Source organism: Pongo pygmaeus, chromosome 12, assembly GCF_028885625.2.
Source record: "Pongo pygmaeus isolate AG05252 chromosome 12, NHGRI_mPonPyg2-v2.0_pri, whole genome shotgun sequence".
In the NCBI taxonomy this organism is placed as follows: Eukaryota; Metazoa; Chordata; class Mammalia; order Primates; family Hominidae; genus Pongo; species Pongo pygmaeus.
In genome coordinates this window covers 57,790,471-57,806,972 of record NC_072385.2, presented here as the reverse complement: position 1 = coordinate 57,806,972, position 16,502 = coordinate 57,790,471, and the positions used below count along the sequence as shown (strand labels likewise).

The 16,502-nt window shown below is 34.8% G+C and overlaps 1 protein-coding gene across 4 annotated transcripts in view; it reads right to left on the bottom strand.

Annotated features, from left to right (window-relative positions):
* Positions 1-3,350: 3,350 nt before the first annotated feature.
* The window catches only part of GCFC2 (GC-rich sequence DNA-binding factor 2), a 48,859-nt gene continuing 35,707 nt past the window's right edge, over positions 3,351-16,502 (bottom strand). For 3 of the 4 annotated variants that reach the window (XM_054474876.1, XM_054474879.1, XM_054474882.2), the window contains exons 13-17: positions 13,918-13,994; positions 12,434-12,500; positions 10,626-10,772; positions 6,446-6,570; positions 3,351-5,298 (exon numbers count right to left, since the gene is read on the bottom strand). In XM_054474876.1, the coding sequence (XP_054330851.1) occupies positions 5,181-5,298; positions 6,446-6,570; positions 10,626-10,772; positions 12,434-12,500; positions 13,918-13,994 (534 nt within the window). In that variant the 3' untranslated portion in view covers positions 3,351-5,180. The remainder of the gene's footprint in view (positions 5,299-6,445; positions 6,571-10,625; positions 10,773-12,433; positions 12,501-13,917; positions 13,995-16,502) is intronic. The other variant, XM_054474877.2, reaches the window with a different exon arrangement.

The window sequence follows — 16,502 nt, the reverse complement described above, 5'->3', positions numbered from 1 at the left end:
TTCATTATATAGATTTGAGTTACTGTCTAGTACCCTTTCATTTCAGCCCAAAGGATTCCCTTATGCATTTCTTGCAGGGCAAGTCTAATTGTAATAAACTCCCTCAGCTTTTGTTTCTGAGAATGTCTTGATTTCTCCCTTACTTTTGATGGATAATTTTGCCAGATACATGAATTTTTGGTAACAGTATTTTTCTTTCAGCACTTTAAATATGTCATCCCACTACCTTCTGACTTCATGGTTTCTCATGAGATATTAGATGTTATAAAATTTGAGGATTCCTCATTCTTGATGAGTCAATTCTGTCTTATTGCTTTTCAGATTTCCTCAGCTTTTGTCTTTTCACAGTTTGATTATAACGTGGCTCAGTGTGGGTCTCTGAGTTTATCCCACTTAGAGTTTGTTGCGTTTTTTGGAGTCATAGATTTATGTCTTTTATCAAATTTTGGACATATTTGGCTATTATTTCTTCAATTTTTTTCACTGCTTTCTTTTCATTCTGGAATATTCTTAATGTATATGTTGGTCTGTTTGATGCTGTCTCACCAGTTTCTTAGTTTCTGTGTTCTCTTTTGTTCCTCAGACTTGATTATTGCAGTTGCCCTTCTTTTTATTTTTTTCAAGTTTGCTGATTCTTCTCCCTGTTCAGATCAACTGTGGAACTCCTCTAGTGAATTTATTTCAGTTACTGTACTTTTCAGCTCCAAGATTTATCTTTGGTTCCTTTTTATAATGTCTGTGTCTTTATTGATATTCTCATTTTGTTCATATGTCTCTTTCTTCCTTCAATTCTTTGTCCATGTTTTCCTTTAGCTCTTTGGGCTTAAGACAATTGTTTAAAGTCTTTGCATAGTAAGTCCAATGTCTGTGTTTCTTCAGGGATGGTTTTCATTATTTTGTTTTCAATGAGCCATACTTTCCTGTGTCTTTGTATGCTGTCTTTTTGTTGTTGAAAACTGTATGTTTGAACATTATAATATGGTGGCCCTGAAAATCAGATATTCCCCCCTTCCTGAGAGTTAGTTTTATTTCTATTATTGAAGATTGCAGCAGTCTATTGCTACATTTGCAGTCATTTCCAAACTATTTTTGCAAAGACTGTATTCCTTCTGTGTCATCACTGAAGTCTCTGTTCCTTAGTTTGTGTTTAATAGTTTGACATAGATTTCCTTGAAAGGAGTTAAAACTAGCAGAAAAATATCTCTCCCAGTCTTTCCAGTCTTTGCAGATTGGTTGTGTGCTGGGCTTTTCCCTTAATACTTAGCCAGGCTTGTACTGAGCCTAGCAATCAGGCCCAAAAGCGTAGGGTCTTTGCAGGTCTTGTCTGAGCATGCTTCTTGCTATGTATGCATGTAGTTTTCTAAATCTCCCTGTATGTGCTGTTGAATATTCTAATTTCCCAAAGAAACTCCTTTGCAGCTTTTTCTCACAGAACATAGATGGTTTTTTGGATATCTTGACCATAGTCTTTCGACCCAGGTGTTTGCAGGTTGTTAGTTCACCTTACACTTTTTTCAAGCATTGCCTACTGCTTACGATGAGTGCTCTGTCAATCCTTTAAGTAGCCCCAAACAGGCTACCAGAGACTTAAACAAGAATTTGTAAGTTCTGCTCTGCTTCCTCTAGAAATGGGGATCAGGGTCCAACACAGAATGCAGTTGCTGATTTCAAGACTGCTGCAACACCAGGGAGCTTGTCGGGGAAGGGCAAGCAGAAATGTCAGAAAGCTTTCTCGCCATTTTAAAGTTGCCTGTTCTTGACTCAGCATTTGCTTCATTGCTATAAACTTTTTACTGTTTTTCAGAGTTCTGATAAAATTGGCTATGCCTGTTCCTGCTTTAAAAAATATATATATATTTTTTAGAGATTGGGGGTCTCACTCTGCTGACCAGGCTGGTCTTGAACTTCTGGCCTCAAGCCATCCTCTCATCTCAGCTTCCCAAAGTGCTGCAATTACAGGTGTGAACCACCACACCCAGCCCCTGCTTGTTTTTCAATGTGCCTACTCCACCATGTTGCTCAAGTATGTATATTTTCTAAACTACCCTATAGTGTTGTGATGGGAAATAAATCCCTGAGCCTTTTGCATAACTCAGATCAAAAACTTAGTTTATCCTATTAGAAGGATTAGAAAAATGATATATCTTTCACTTTTTCAGGGATAGGCTCCTTATTAGAAGGCTCCTATGTGCCAGATGCTGTACAAGACATTTCATTTCTCTTAATGGTTACAACAAGCTTGTTGCCAAGGCTGATCTTGAACTCCTGGCCTCAAATGATCCTCCCAGCTCAGTCTCACAAAGTGTTGGGATCGTCTGGCCGACTAATGACTATCTTAACTCTTGTGTTTCAATGTTTATGCCTTTTTATCTTGACTGATTGTATGACTGTGTCTTCTAGAACAATGTTGAACAGAAATGGTGAGAGCAGACATCCTTGCTTTAATATTTATTTCACCATTATATATGATGTTAGGTATAGATTTTTCTCACAGATGCCTTTTATCAGATTGAGGAATTTATATTCCTACTTTGCTGAAAGGTTTTTGTAGTCTGAGGGGGTGCTGAATTTTGTCAAACACTTTTTCTGTAATAATTGAGATGATTGGTTCTGCAGTCGAGATGTGGATTTTCTCCTTTATTCTGTTCATGAGTGATTACACTGGTTGACTAATGTTAAAACAACCTTACTTTCCAGGAATAAACCCTATTTTTTATACATTGCTGGATTTGATTTGCTAATTATTTTAAGGACTTTTATTTCTACATTCATGATAAATATTGCTGGTATTTTCTCATGATGTCTTTTGCAGGATTTGTATCTTATATGGCATTTCTGAGGTATACCTAAGTATCATTTATTCAAGGACCTAAGAAATGGAAAAATCAATTGCTTTGAGGTGATTTTTCCATCATGAAAAAAATTTCTTTAAAGTTATCTGTCTGATTCTGTAAAAATTTCACATTCTTTATGTGAACAAAAAGCTGAAAGAAATTCAGGGAAAGAATTAAGATGTGATATGAATTGCCAACTCAATGTTTTGTTCTTGCTAGTTGTGTTCCCCCTCCTTATTCCATCCATTTCGTAGTAATAAGAAAAAAAAGAATTTTACATTGAGATTTAGGTAAATTTTTGAATTACAGTATATGATAAAAACCTGGACGTTCAAACTCCAGGTATAATGAAATTTAATTGAAAATTACTATAGCAGTTTAAGTCAATTTGTAGTTTTGAAAGCAGTTTTAATATTTTATCTTCCACAAAAAGGTAGGAAGGTTTCTGTGCTGAACGTAAAAATATAAAGGAACACGTCCAACATATCTTTAGTTAAAAATCCAAAAGTCAGAGGATAATTTCCAAATGTGTACTTTAATAGAAAAAAATTACAAATTTCATGTGCAATAAAGTATCTGCCACTTATGTAAAAAAAACCCCAAAACTTTATGTACACATAGAAACACATAACATTTTTGTAAATAGAGAAAAGGTCTAAAAGGATAACATTAAAATGAAAACAGCAGTTACCTCTGGGGACAACAGTTGTGTGGAAATGCTAACGGCTTTTCAACAATGGTTTGCATTTTCTAGATGAGATTCTATTCCTGTATAATTTTGTTACTAATATAAACATCAAAAAATTCTTCATACCAGTGAATCACAAGTCCTAACTGCAACAGACATAACACACCCAACTCCTAAAATAAATTATATGTAGTTTTGAAGGTAGGGGTGACATAAAAGTAGGCTGTATATTCAAATCCTACAATATATACAATTTTTTCCAATTATCTTTTGGGCAACAATTTGCAAAATATATTTACAGTTTCCCTTAATTTATTTAATAAGCAGACTTAGAAAAATTACTAGTAAACTAACATTTTTGGAAAATTTTCTTAATTTCTTTTGATTAAATTATCTTGCCTGTTTTATTAGACAAATATTTTATCAGAAAATGAATGACATGTTCTGAGTATTTAAAATATCTGTTTCCTTCTTAGTCCTACCACTAATGACAAAAAAAAAAAAAGTAGTAACTTGCTAATAAGTAATGACTTAATGCTTCAAAAAACATCAACAAATTTAAAAGAAAGGCCAAACATGGTTGCTCAAGGCTGTAATCCCAGCACTTTGGGAGGTCAAGGTGGATAGACTGCTTGAGCTCAAGAGTTCGAGACCAGCCTCGGCAATGTCACGAAACCCCATCTCTACAAAAAAATACAAAAATCAGCTGGGCATGGTGGTGCATACCTAAAGTCCCAGCTACTTGGGAAGTTGAAGTGGGAGGATTGCTTGAGCCCAGAAGGCAGAGGTTGCAGTGAGCCGAGATTGTGCCACTACTCTCCAGCCTGGGTGACAGAGCCAGACCCTGTCTCAAAAAATACAATTTAAAAAAAAAAAAAAAGAAAAATGGCAAATAAGGAAAACTTCTGCCACAAGCATGGGCAAAAAATCAATTATCTTTAAAAATATAAAGGTCTTAAAGTCCATAAGAAAAAGATGGATATTTCAGAAATAATTACAAATGGCCAAAACCAATATGTTTACTCTCTAATAGCCAACACAAAATAAGCTGTTAAAATAAGATTATTTTTACCTTTCAAATTTTCAATGCATTTTTAAAAAGGATAATAACTACTGCTGGTAGGGATTCACTGGCACTCACGCTTGTGTTGGTACATTAAATTGGTATAGATTTCTAGAGGATAATTTGACAATCAGCAAATGCCTTAATCATTTAATACTTAGCAAATAATTCACTCCAACTGAGATTTTCATATTGACTTATTTTTAAATAAAGGTAGTTAAAGAGAACTAAAAGATATTATTGTGGTTCAGGACAGAAGACTTATTAGCATGCTCACTTAAGCTAAAACCTTTAGCAAGTTTTCTCCAGTTCCCCTCTTAAGAAAATTGAAAGACCAGCCAAAAGAATCAAAGGGAAACACGTTGAGCTCTTAAAGCTCCAGTGCATTTAATTCCTTAGAACACCACAGAATCATGGCAGCTTTTCATGATGCCAGAAGGTAAAGCACGGGGGAATACAGAGGTGGAGTCTTGCTTTTCTTCAAATCCTACCTTCTATTACAGGGAATAAAGAAGAGAGAGGCACCAGCTTCTTCTCAAGCAAAGGAACTCAGTGTAACTATATTAAAATTTTAGCATTTTCTAATAAAGTTTATTCAATCTTCTTTAATTAGTGATTTAAGATGGTCTAGGTGATGCTCTCCTATGAAGGATTCTGCTTGATTCAAAGCTTTTATTTTCACCAAAATAAGAATTATTTCTTCGACTTCATCCCTGAAAAACAAAACAAATTTCTCCCTTTAAAAATGCAATGTATGAGGGAACAGCAGTCAATTCAGAACCTGATCATCAGTTGTTAATCTAAAACAAAAGCTTTACCTTAAGCCACTATCTAAAAGTAGCATAAAACAGAGAGATGCTGCCATCTCCACTTAATTATAAAGTTCAAATACAGATCATTAGTGGATGTATTCTGGCAAATTTCAATGTGAATTACTGTAAAAGGTAGAAAAGCATATAGTAAGTCTATCAGAAATTTCAGTAGTGCTGTGTTGCTATCAGCTTGCATGAGACATTGTGGTAGAAGCAATGGTGGGAATATATTCACACATCATGACATTAGCAAATAATACAAATCTGATTTTTTTTTTTTTTTTTTAAAGGGACCTGGTCTTGCTCTGCTGGCCAGACTGGAGTACAGTGGCACAATCATAGCTCACTGCAGCCTCAACCTCTCAGGTTCAAGCAATCTTCCCACCTCTGCATCCTCAGTAGCTGGGACTCAGGCGCATGCCACCATGCCTAGCTAATTTTTAATTTTTTTGTTTTAGAGACAGGGTCTTGCTATGTTTCCCAGGCTGTTCTCAAACTCCTGGGCTCAAGTGATCCTCCTGCATCAGCCTCCCAAAGTGCTAACATTACAGGCGTGAGCCACCATGCCCGGCCAAATCTGGGCTTAAAAATTTTTTTTGGAGAGGGAGTTAACAGGAATACCACTGTATTTAAGCCCCCAAACAGCTGGTGCAGTGAATGAAACATTCAGAACAGAGAGCTAGCTACTGCTGGATAAATACCAAGCTGCAGACCTGTACTTAACAACTGTTGAGTCTCTAAAAATGGCCAGGAAAATTAAAAACACATTTAAAAAGTGCTTAATAAAACGTTTTTGATTTATAGTTTTAATTCTGTATTCCCCTGTGCTATAGTTTTTTGAATGTGCTTAATTTGGGGGAGATTTACATTTTAAAATATGAATATGCATAAGCTATCCCAAAGGTAACTATAAAAATATCTACTAACTGTACAAAGTTTTAACGAATTTTTAAAAGTACAGTAAAAATACAAATCTTTCTAAAAATTGTTGAGAGCATACAGAATCTTTGAACTATGTTTATAGAAGTGAAAATAAAATATGCATTACCTGAATTCACTTCTAGATAATTTATGTGCAGACTGCAATAAAAACTGAATGAAGTTTTCTAGCTGTGGAATAGATGTCCTCATGGCAGAATTTTCAAACCATTTTTCTGGTAGACATGCTGCTACCTGTTAATCAAAACACATGGCTGGTTTACAATGACAGTTATCTAAGAAATCTTGCTAACATAATCTCATAGTGATACTGTAAGCTGAGTATCATTCTCCCCATTTTATAGTTTATGGTTAAATAAAAATGTGTCCAAGGCTACATATATTTTGGAAATTCATTCTTTAATGCTAAGAACTTAAAATACACTACTCTCTATGAACACTCCCTGGTAGTACTAGTAATTCTTTCTATATTCTTGTATTTATGAGTCATTAAATCTGTACAAAACATAATTTACAACTAAAAACCAGAAATGTCTAGACACAAAATATTTGGTCAATACAACTCTAAAATACATACATTCACTATTATTTTATAAAGAAATTGGGTGGCCTAGCATATGATCTATATAGAGTTAAGGAATCAAATGGGTGATTCTAAGATACAAAGAATGAAAGATAAATTAATTATGTTTTTAATCTTCTATCAATGTAATACACATTGCCTTAACTGTAAAGCAGCAGAATGAATCAATGTAGGTGCATTCAATTTTTCTTTTGGAAATGGAAATTACATTTTATCATTGTCATCCTAAGAGTAATACAAGATTTTGAGAAAAGTTTTGGTAAAAACAGAAAAATGTTAGAAAAAATTTAAAAAGTAAAAAAAAAAAAAACTTCCTCATAGCAGAAACAAGGGTAGAGAAGGGAGGGAAAAGGGGAGAAAGGAAAAAACTTGATATTGTTCCCAGAGAGAACAAAGTCCAGCTGCCTGTTCTTGAGGTCCGAAAATGAGATGCAGACAATTGGGAAAGAAGGGAGGTCAGAGTAACTCACCAGACCAACTCAAAGTTCTAAGCTTTTTTCTAGTGCTTGTATATATTTAAAGCTCCGTGCTATGTGTGGGATTGTAACTGCAAGTGGGAGTGTTGCATTCAATCTCTATCTCGTCTTTAGCTAGAGACTAGGGTCTGGAAAGCTTTCTCGAGAGTCTTGGAAAGTTTCTTAATCTTAAGACAGAATGAGGTGTATGTGTAAGAATGCTTTTATTATTCCATCAGACTTCAGGGGCTGAGAAAACACAGGCAGGTTCTTAATGGGTTGGTTTTTGCATTCCAGTTTTGTACTCAGGCACCACTTTCTCCATTTTTTAATGTTTAGCTTACACTTTCATTAAAGTTATAGTAACGGGTTCGTGGAAACTGACTGTTCTGTTTGCTAATGGAAACCTGGCCTGCCACAATATCACACTATTCAAAGAAATTCCTAGATAATCATACAGATTATGCTACAGTTGGTAACATCAAGATCAATATTTACAGAAAGCAGAGAGTTGGGGAAAAAATTAAAATGCACCCTATATATTATACAGTATATTAAATAAAGGTTCTGGAATGCGCTCTTTCTAAGATTGGTCAGCATTTAAAACATGGTTGAGGAAAAAGACTTACTCTACTCCTTAATCACCTGTTTCAACTATTCAGGAAAAATACAGACACATTGACTGCCTAAGGCAGAAGATCCTACAAGTTTTGTTATGTAAACTCTTTTTAAAAGTTTTAAAACCACCCTTTACTATTGAATGTCATTTGCACTTGTTTTCCCCTTGTTTTGTATCACAAGTCTCAATAAAATTCTCATTTAACCATGTAGCTTTTCCGTTAATGATCCCAGCACTAAAAGTTGATTTTCTTGGCCTGGTTTTCTAACCATATGCTGTGGAAAGAATGCTGTGTAAATATATTTCCTCTTCTCCCCTTCATAATAGACCCTATGGTCAAAGAAGACTAAACTAAACCTGAACAACATAACATGGATGATGATTTAAATTTTTAATATATAATGCTTAAAACTGTATGACATTAAAAACTATAACCAGAACAATCATGGTTGGCTAGTAATTGATATATAGTTTTATGGCAGGCTAGGTTTCCATTAGCAACCAGATGAATCAGTTTCCACTAACCCTTTTCTATAATTTTGATGAATGTGTAAGTTAAACATTAAAGAACTAGAGAAACTGGTGCCTGAGTACAAGAACTGGAATGTGAAAACAAACCCATTAAGACCCTGCCTGGGTTTTCCCAGACCCTAAAGTCTGATCAAATAATAAAAGCATTCTTACACATACTCTTTGTACCAGGGCCCACTTAAGATTAAAAAACTTTCCAAAACTCTAGAGAAAGCTTTCCAGACCCCAGACCCTAGTTAGATTAGATACAGACTGAATGAAACACTCTCACTTGTAGATGCACTCTCCCATGTAGCATGGAGCTTAGAATGCATATATAAGCACTGAAAAAAAAACAAAAAACAAATTGTAACTTTCAGTTGGTCTGGTGAGTTACTACAACCTTTTCCCTGTAACTGGTTGCAAAAATAAGCTCCTTTCTTTCCCAGTCTGTCTGCATCTTGTTATTGGGCTGCAAGAACAAGCAGATGGACCCTATTCTATCTGGGAACAGTTTAGTGTGTATGTTTTTAATTATAAAATAATTATTTTCCCATATTCTTAAAAATTCTTCAAAAACATAACTTTTGTGAACCCAAAAGTATCTGAGACAGGTTCTGAGATTTATTTTCCTTTCACATTTTTATCTTATAAGATGACCATTATGTTTTTAGGGATATTTAGGTGTTTCCAACTATTTTCTATTATAAATAATGCTATAACAATATTCTTTGTACTTAAAATCTATATGTGCACCTCTAATTTTTGACTTAACTTACTTTGGCTAAGTCAAAGAATATAAGCTTTAAAAGTTTTGTATCCATCATGCCAAAATATTCTCCAAAAGAGCTGTATCCCTCCTTCCACCAATGCAGGAGACTGTTTTCCAGAACCACTGCACTGCATACAGTGAATGGTGCCCCTGCAATGATGGAACTGTTGTTTTCCTGTGTTTATAACACTGGAAATTGTAAGTAAAACAACAGCCAAAAAATGTTTGCCAACACAACTGGTCAAGTAAATATCCTTCCTATAAATAATTTCCATTTCTCTGATTATTAGTACTATTAATTATTTTCACATATTTTAAGGTTAGTTTTACATATCCTTTTAGGTGACTTGACTATTGCATGTGTTTTGGCCATTTTTAGTCAGAACATTTGAATTATTTACTAAATTGTAAAGAGCTTTTTTATTTAATATGAATATTAAGCCTTGTTACATGTTAACAACTTTTTATTTCCTAGATTAACTTTTCTAACTTTCTATTATACAAAATTTCAAACACAAACAGCAGTAGAAAGAATAGTATAATGAGCCCAATGAACACATTCCCCAGTTTTAATAATGATCAATTAATCCCAATACCTTTTTGATCCACTAAAGTTTTATATTTTTTCAAACCTATTACTTTTTCTCGTAATTTCTTCTTTTGCCTTTAAGTTTAGAAGGAAATCCCTCACTCTCAAATATAGTCATTTACCATCTTAGTATATTTTATAGTTTCATTTTTACATTTTTTAAAATTTTACCTGAAATTTTTTTGGTGTATAGTGAAAGGTGAGGATTTAACATTCTTTTTGTAAACAGCCAGCCATCTAGCATCATTTATTAAGTAGTTTTTCCTTTCCCTACTGGTGATATTTCAAACCAGTATACTATTTCTTAAATACAGAAGAGCTGCTCTGGATTTTAGGTTTGTTAAATTCATTTGTCAATTTTTTTTTTTTGAGACGGAGTTTTGCTCTTGTCACCCAGGCTGGAGTGCAATGGCGGCTCACTGCAACCTCCGCCTCCTGGGGTCAGGCGATTCTTCTGCCTCAGCCTCCCAAGCAGCTGGGATTACAGGTGTTAGCCATCACACCTGGCTAATTTTTGTATTTTTATTAGAGACGGAGTTTCACCATGTTGGTGAGGCTGGTCTCAAACTCCTGACCTCAGGCAATCCACCTGCCTCAGCCTCCCAAAGTGCTGGGATTACAGGCATGAGCCACTGTGCCCAGCCCATTTGTCTATTTTTATATGAGTACCACACGTTTAATTATTTTGCTAAATAATAGATTTTAATAGCTAAATTTTTTAGAAATGATAAAATTAGAATCAGTCTTCCTTCACAACTTACCTGGTTGCACTTTTTAACCACATCTGGCCCAGGTGTGGCATTGAGAAGAGCTATAATAAGGTAACGATTTAGCAGCTTCCCTAGTCCTAGTTCTTGCAAGGTGTCATCTGTAAGGAGTCCATTCCAAAGAAGAATATTGCGGAAGAGCTAAAATAAAATATCAAGTAAATATGTACCTTTTCTCCAAAGAGAAACTGTAATAGTCTCTAACAAACATAAAGAGTTGGTCAAACTAAAATTCTCACTACAATTAGCCCTGTTGGAACTGTCAATTTTAGAATACAATATCTCTCAATAAATACTTGATTCTTTCCAAACTCCATGTATTTGCTCATCTTATTTTCATTTTCTAGGATAACCATCCCCAAATCTATCTCAAATAACTTTACTAGAGCCTTTCCAGATCAATAATCTTCCTTCCCAATCCATTTTCTCTCAAAGCCGGGGCCATCGAGTATAAGACCACAGGACCACGTGATTCATAAAGAACTACTGTCAAAACTAGGGCCGCCATTACCAACATGTAACCTTGAGAAGGCAATCAATGCTGAGAGCTTCATTCCTCTGATATATAAAGATTAATAATCATCTGTGAGTTTGAAGATAACTTGGATTAAGTAACCGTAATAAATTCTAATAAAATATTGGTTGTCCTTTCCCTCTACTAAATTCAGATCTTTCTGTGAATTTTAAGGTGTTTCTTTTTTTTGCAGTACTATATTCATTACTCTGAGTGCTGAACTACATGCTGTTTTACTAAAATGTAATGCTTTTTCACATTTTATCTCATTGTTGATGTTGTTCCCTCTTCCCAGAAAGCCTTTTCCCTGATTCAACCACATGACAAATATTAATTCACACTATTAAAACTACTCTTGCTGAGGTCACCTATATCCTTCTAATTGTCAAATCCAATGAACAGTTTCAGTCTTTCTCTTAATACTCTTTGGTGGCATTTAACACTCTTTTCTTCATTCTTGAAAATCTTTCATTTAGCTTCCTTGAGGCCATTCTCTTGTGATCATCCTAAGGCTCATAACTGATTCTACAGATTCCCTGAAGCCTCCATGTTCTCCTCTTCTGTTAGTATTTCCCGAGGTTTCTGTCCTTAGCCTGCTTCTCATGCTTCATCCAGTCTCCTTACGCAGCTTGTCATTCATGACCATGGCTCCAAATATTACCTACGGGTAGTGGACTCCCAGATCTCCAGCTCAGATCTGTCTCCTGAAATTCAGACTCATGTATCCAACCACCTCCTAGACCTCTGTATCTCTATTTGTCCCACATATATCTTCATTATCTACAAAACAGATCTTATCTTCCCTCAATCAGTTATCGACTCCTTTCAATGCTTCCTCCTAAACATTGTTTGAACCTTCTTCTCCTTCCCATCCCTACTGCCACTGACTTAGCAGTAACTTTAAGGCCAGGGGTTAGCCAACTATATAGCTTGTGGGTTAAATCCATTCTGTCGCCTGTTTTTATAGGGTCTGTGAGCTAAGAATGGTTTTAACATTTTTCAAGGACATTTTAAAACTGTCTTTAAACAAAATATTTTGTACCATGAGGAAATTATATGACATTCATATTTCAGTGTTCATAAGTTTTATTCAAACAGCCATGTTCATTTGTTTATGTACTATGACTGTTTTTGTGCTACAGTGGCAGAATTGAGTAATTCGACAGAGACCATGTGAACCACAAAGCCTAAAATACCATCTAATTCTTATAGAAGTTTGTTGTTCTTTGTTCTATAGTAAACAGGATTTTTACAAAAACTGCCTTTTCATTTTTGCAGTTTTGCTCACCTTTAGGCCTGACCAGAACTGTCTTTCTTGGAACTTTGAAAGAGGTGATGTTTTGTTTTCTACAGCACTAATTAGAAACGAAAGAGAAAGGAGAAAATGCAAAGAACTATTAGTCTTTCAGAACCAGAGTTTAAGATCAGATTTTCTTTTAAACCAACCAAACTAAGCCTTAATGGAATATAAACAGAGAATGTCTGATGAGATCCACTGGAATTACAAATGTATGCATACTCTGACCCAATGATCTCATTTCTGAGAATGCCTCTTGTAGATACACGTGCACAAGTACAGAATATGTCTGTAAGATTGTTTACAACATCAGTGATGATAATAGTTCAGTAACATGACCATCAGTCATAGGACATCTAAATGATGGCAAACTTTGCAGCTTAAAAAAGAATGAGGAAGCTGTTTATATGATAGATGACATGTATAGAAAGATCTCAAAGAGGTACTAAGTGAAAAAAAGGTACAAAACAGATTAGAACTGTTTAAAGTATACTTCCTTTGCTATAGAAAGGAGGGTAACATAAGATTATAGCCTATATAAGTACTTCTGTTTGCATGAAGAAAGTCTTGAAAGATAAATAAAAATTACTCAAGGTGATTATTATAACTGATGCCTTCTTAGCAGTTATGATCATACATCAAATACTCCTTGTTTTATAATTTAAAGTGACTGCAGAATTTACAGGTACAGTTTCTGGTTCCTCAGCATTGTGCTTCCTCTGTGCTAGGCACTGTTGTGTTCTGAGCATTCTCTCCATCTCCCTAATATCCTGTGAGATAGGCACTAATTTTATCCTTATTTTATAGATGAGAAAACAAGTGCGTAAAAATATCTACTAACAGTGGACTTGTGCCTTTACCACTCTATATCACCTGCTATGTTCCTAGGATATATGTAAAACCAAAACCAAAACCAACCAAACAAAAATACATCTAAGCGCCAAGCATAAAGCACAGCTTTATGTAAGTCACTGAGAAATATTTGTTGAAATCTCAGTTTGCATCCTCATAGAATATGTGTATACATGTTTTGAAAACACTATAGTTGGCCGGGCGCGGTGGCTCACGCCTGTAATCCCAGCACTTTGGGAGGCCACGGTGGGCGAATCACGAGGTCAGGAGATTGATACCACCCTGGCTAACATGGTGAAACCCCATCCCTACTAAATACACAAAAAATTAGCCGGGCATGGTGGCGGGCGCCTGTAATCCCAGCCATGGGAGGCTGAGGCAGGAGAATGGCGTGAACCTGGGAGGCGGAGCTTGCAGTGAGCCGAGATCGCGCCACTGCACTCCAGCCAGGGCGACAGAGTGAGACTCAGTCTCAAAAGAAAAACAAAACAACAACAACAACAAAAAAAAAAACAAAACAAAACAAAAAGAAAACACTACAGTTTCTTTTGCGTTGCATTCTTAAACAAATCTGTATTCTATGATCAGCTATTTCAAACAATCTAGAAATTAACAGCTCTTACCTCTTTGGATACAGAGGAATAAAAACATCATCTTCCACTGCCTTTTTCATTCTTGAAACAATGGATTTAAGTAAATCCTATTATTACAAATTTGAAAAGCATCAGTGATAGAAGATAGAAATGTATTTACCAAAAAAAAAGTAATTTTAACTGCAGTACAAATTTGTCCACACTCACATAACCAGCTGTTAAAATAACCATCAATCGGGTACAAAAAAAACCTTATTTATCCATGTTGCTACATATGGGTGTGGTTGGACCAATTTCATTGCTATATAATATTTTGTTGCATGAATACTATTGCTGGAACACTTAGGTGATTTCTGGTTTGGTGGCTATTATAAATAATGTTGCCATAAAAATTCTTGTCCATGTCATTTAGTACGCATGGTCATACATTTCTAATGGGTATATACAAAGAAATGGAATTGCTGGAGTATAGTTCATGTCCATACGTTCAACTATGTACAAAAAACCAAACTGTTTCTAGAATAGTGGCATCCCATTTACATCCTTCCTGCAGTATAAAATAAATCCTGTTTCACTACATACTTACGATAATTGGCATTTTCTTGTTTTTTAATGTTTGCAATTATAGTGCATATGCAGTCATATTTCATTTTGTTGTTTTAATTCTCATTTAATTATCATTGAGTAATGTGCTGTTGGGCATCTTTTCATATTCCTGTTTGCCACTTCGCAAGCCCTTTTGCAAAGTACCTAATTAAGCTGCTTGCCAACATTGCTATTTTTTTTTGTATTAGGTTCTGTCTTTTTATTATTGATTTGTACAAGTCTTGTATATACTCCAGCTGTGGGTCCTTTGTTGGTTTGTCTTGTGTCCTGTGACACAGAAAATCCACTTAGGGAAATACATTTTGTTTGTATATAAAAAAATTGGAAATGACCAAACTATTCAATCACAGGGAATTTTAAGGAGATGTCACATCCCTCCAGTGAATGTATCATAAACTTTAGCTGAAGTTTATGATGACTACAGTAACAGACAACTATAAATACGCAATGAGATGACATTAAGCAGAAGTAGTATACTAACTTACATGCCTATTAGGATTATAACTTTGAAAAAAAAGCCAGGATGAAAATATCATACAATGGTAGTAGTCCTTGTACTAGGATGAAAGACAATGAGTGTTTATTTTTTTTCATATGTTAGCAATATTTATATAATGATATTCTTATTCAAATTTGAAAAATAAAAATGGCATACTACACATTAGAGTAAAAGTTATTTTTTAAGTCAATGACAATGTATACAGCACAAATTCAGCTGTCACATACTGTATACTGAGTTATCCATAAATGTAGAATTCAAATATATTTTTCATAAAAAGCATAATGAACTGAAGTCGTTTCTCTTTCCACTTAATTATCTGTAACATATTCCTCAAGTGGCCATATATCAACATTTAATGTTAAAAATTAAAACTCAGTTGTATTTTACTCCATTCCTTAAACATTCTGAATTCTGTTCAAAGAAAAAAGAGCATTTTCTAGACAATATCTCCAAAAAATAGCATCTGAGTTTATGTAACTTACTGAGTTAGGTGTTCAAGATACAAAAAAAGCTGCTTTGATTTTTTTCATTTAACTTTAATGATTTTGAATGCCAGCCTTGATAAATGTTTCCATATTGTTTAAATTTTGTTTCTTAAAATAGTTCTATTGAAAATGTTATAAAGGACATTATTGAATCAACTGGCAAAAGTGGAATATGGATGGTAGATTAAGTGTTGATAAATTTACTGAAATTGCTAACTACTCTGGTTATATAACATAATAACCTTGTCTTAACAAATATGCACCCTGTTCTCAGTATTCAGGAGAAAAAATATTGTATGTATATATTTAAAATGGAAGGGCTAATGATAAAGCCAATGGGGCAAAATATTAATGACAAGTGAATCTTGGTAAAGGGAATATGGAAATACTACTCTTATTCATGAAAGTTTTCTTTCAAAGTATTAATATTTCCAAATAAATTGTTTAAAACAAAACATAAATTCACTGGCCGGGTGCGGTGGCTCATGCCTGTAATCCTAGCATTTTGGGAGGCTGAGGTGGGTGGGGTCACTTGAGGCCAGGAGTTTGAGACCAGCCTGGCCAACATGGTGAAACCCTGTCTCTACTAAAAATAGAAAAAATTAGCCAGGCATGGTGGCACATGCTTGTAATCCCAGCTGCTTGGGAGGCTGAGGCACAAGAATCGCTTGAACACAGGAGGTGGAGGTTGCAGTGAGCTGAGATTGCACCACTGCACTCCAGCCTGGGTGACAGAGTAAGGTTCTGTCTAAAAAAAACCCAGAAAAACAAAAAAAAGACACCTCACATAAATTCACGTATTTTAAAACCGTGAGATATTAACTTTTCTAAGTATTAAATAACATCGTTTGTTTGGTGGAAAATAAGGTTCTCCAAACAGTTTTAACAAGCATTCTGAATCACATGTTCAGACTCACATACAACCCTTTGTATATATATACATACTTTGAAACAGCTTTAAAGAGGCACTTATGTGATGCCAATGGTTTTTGTGCTGCTCTCTATATCCATGGAGGTAATCC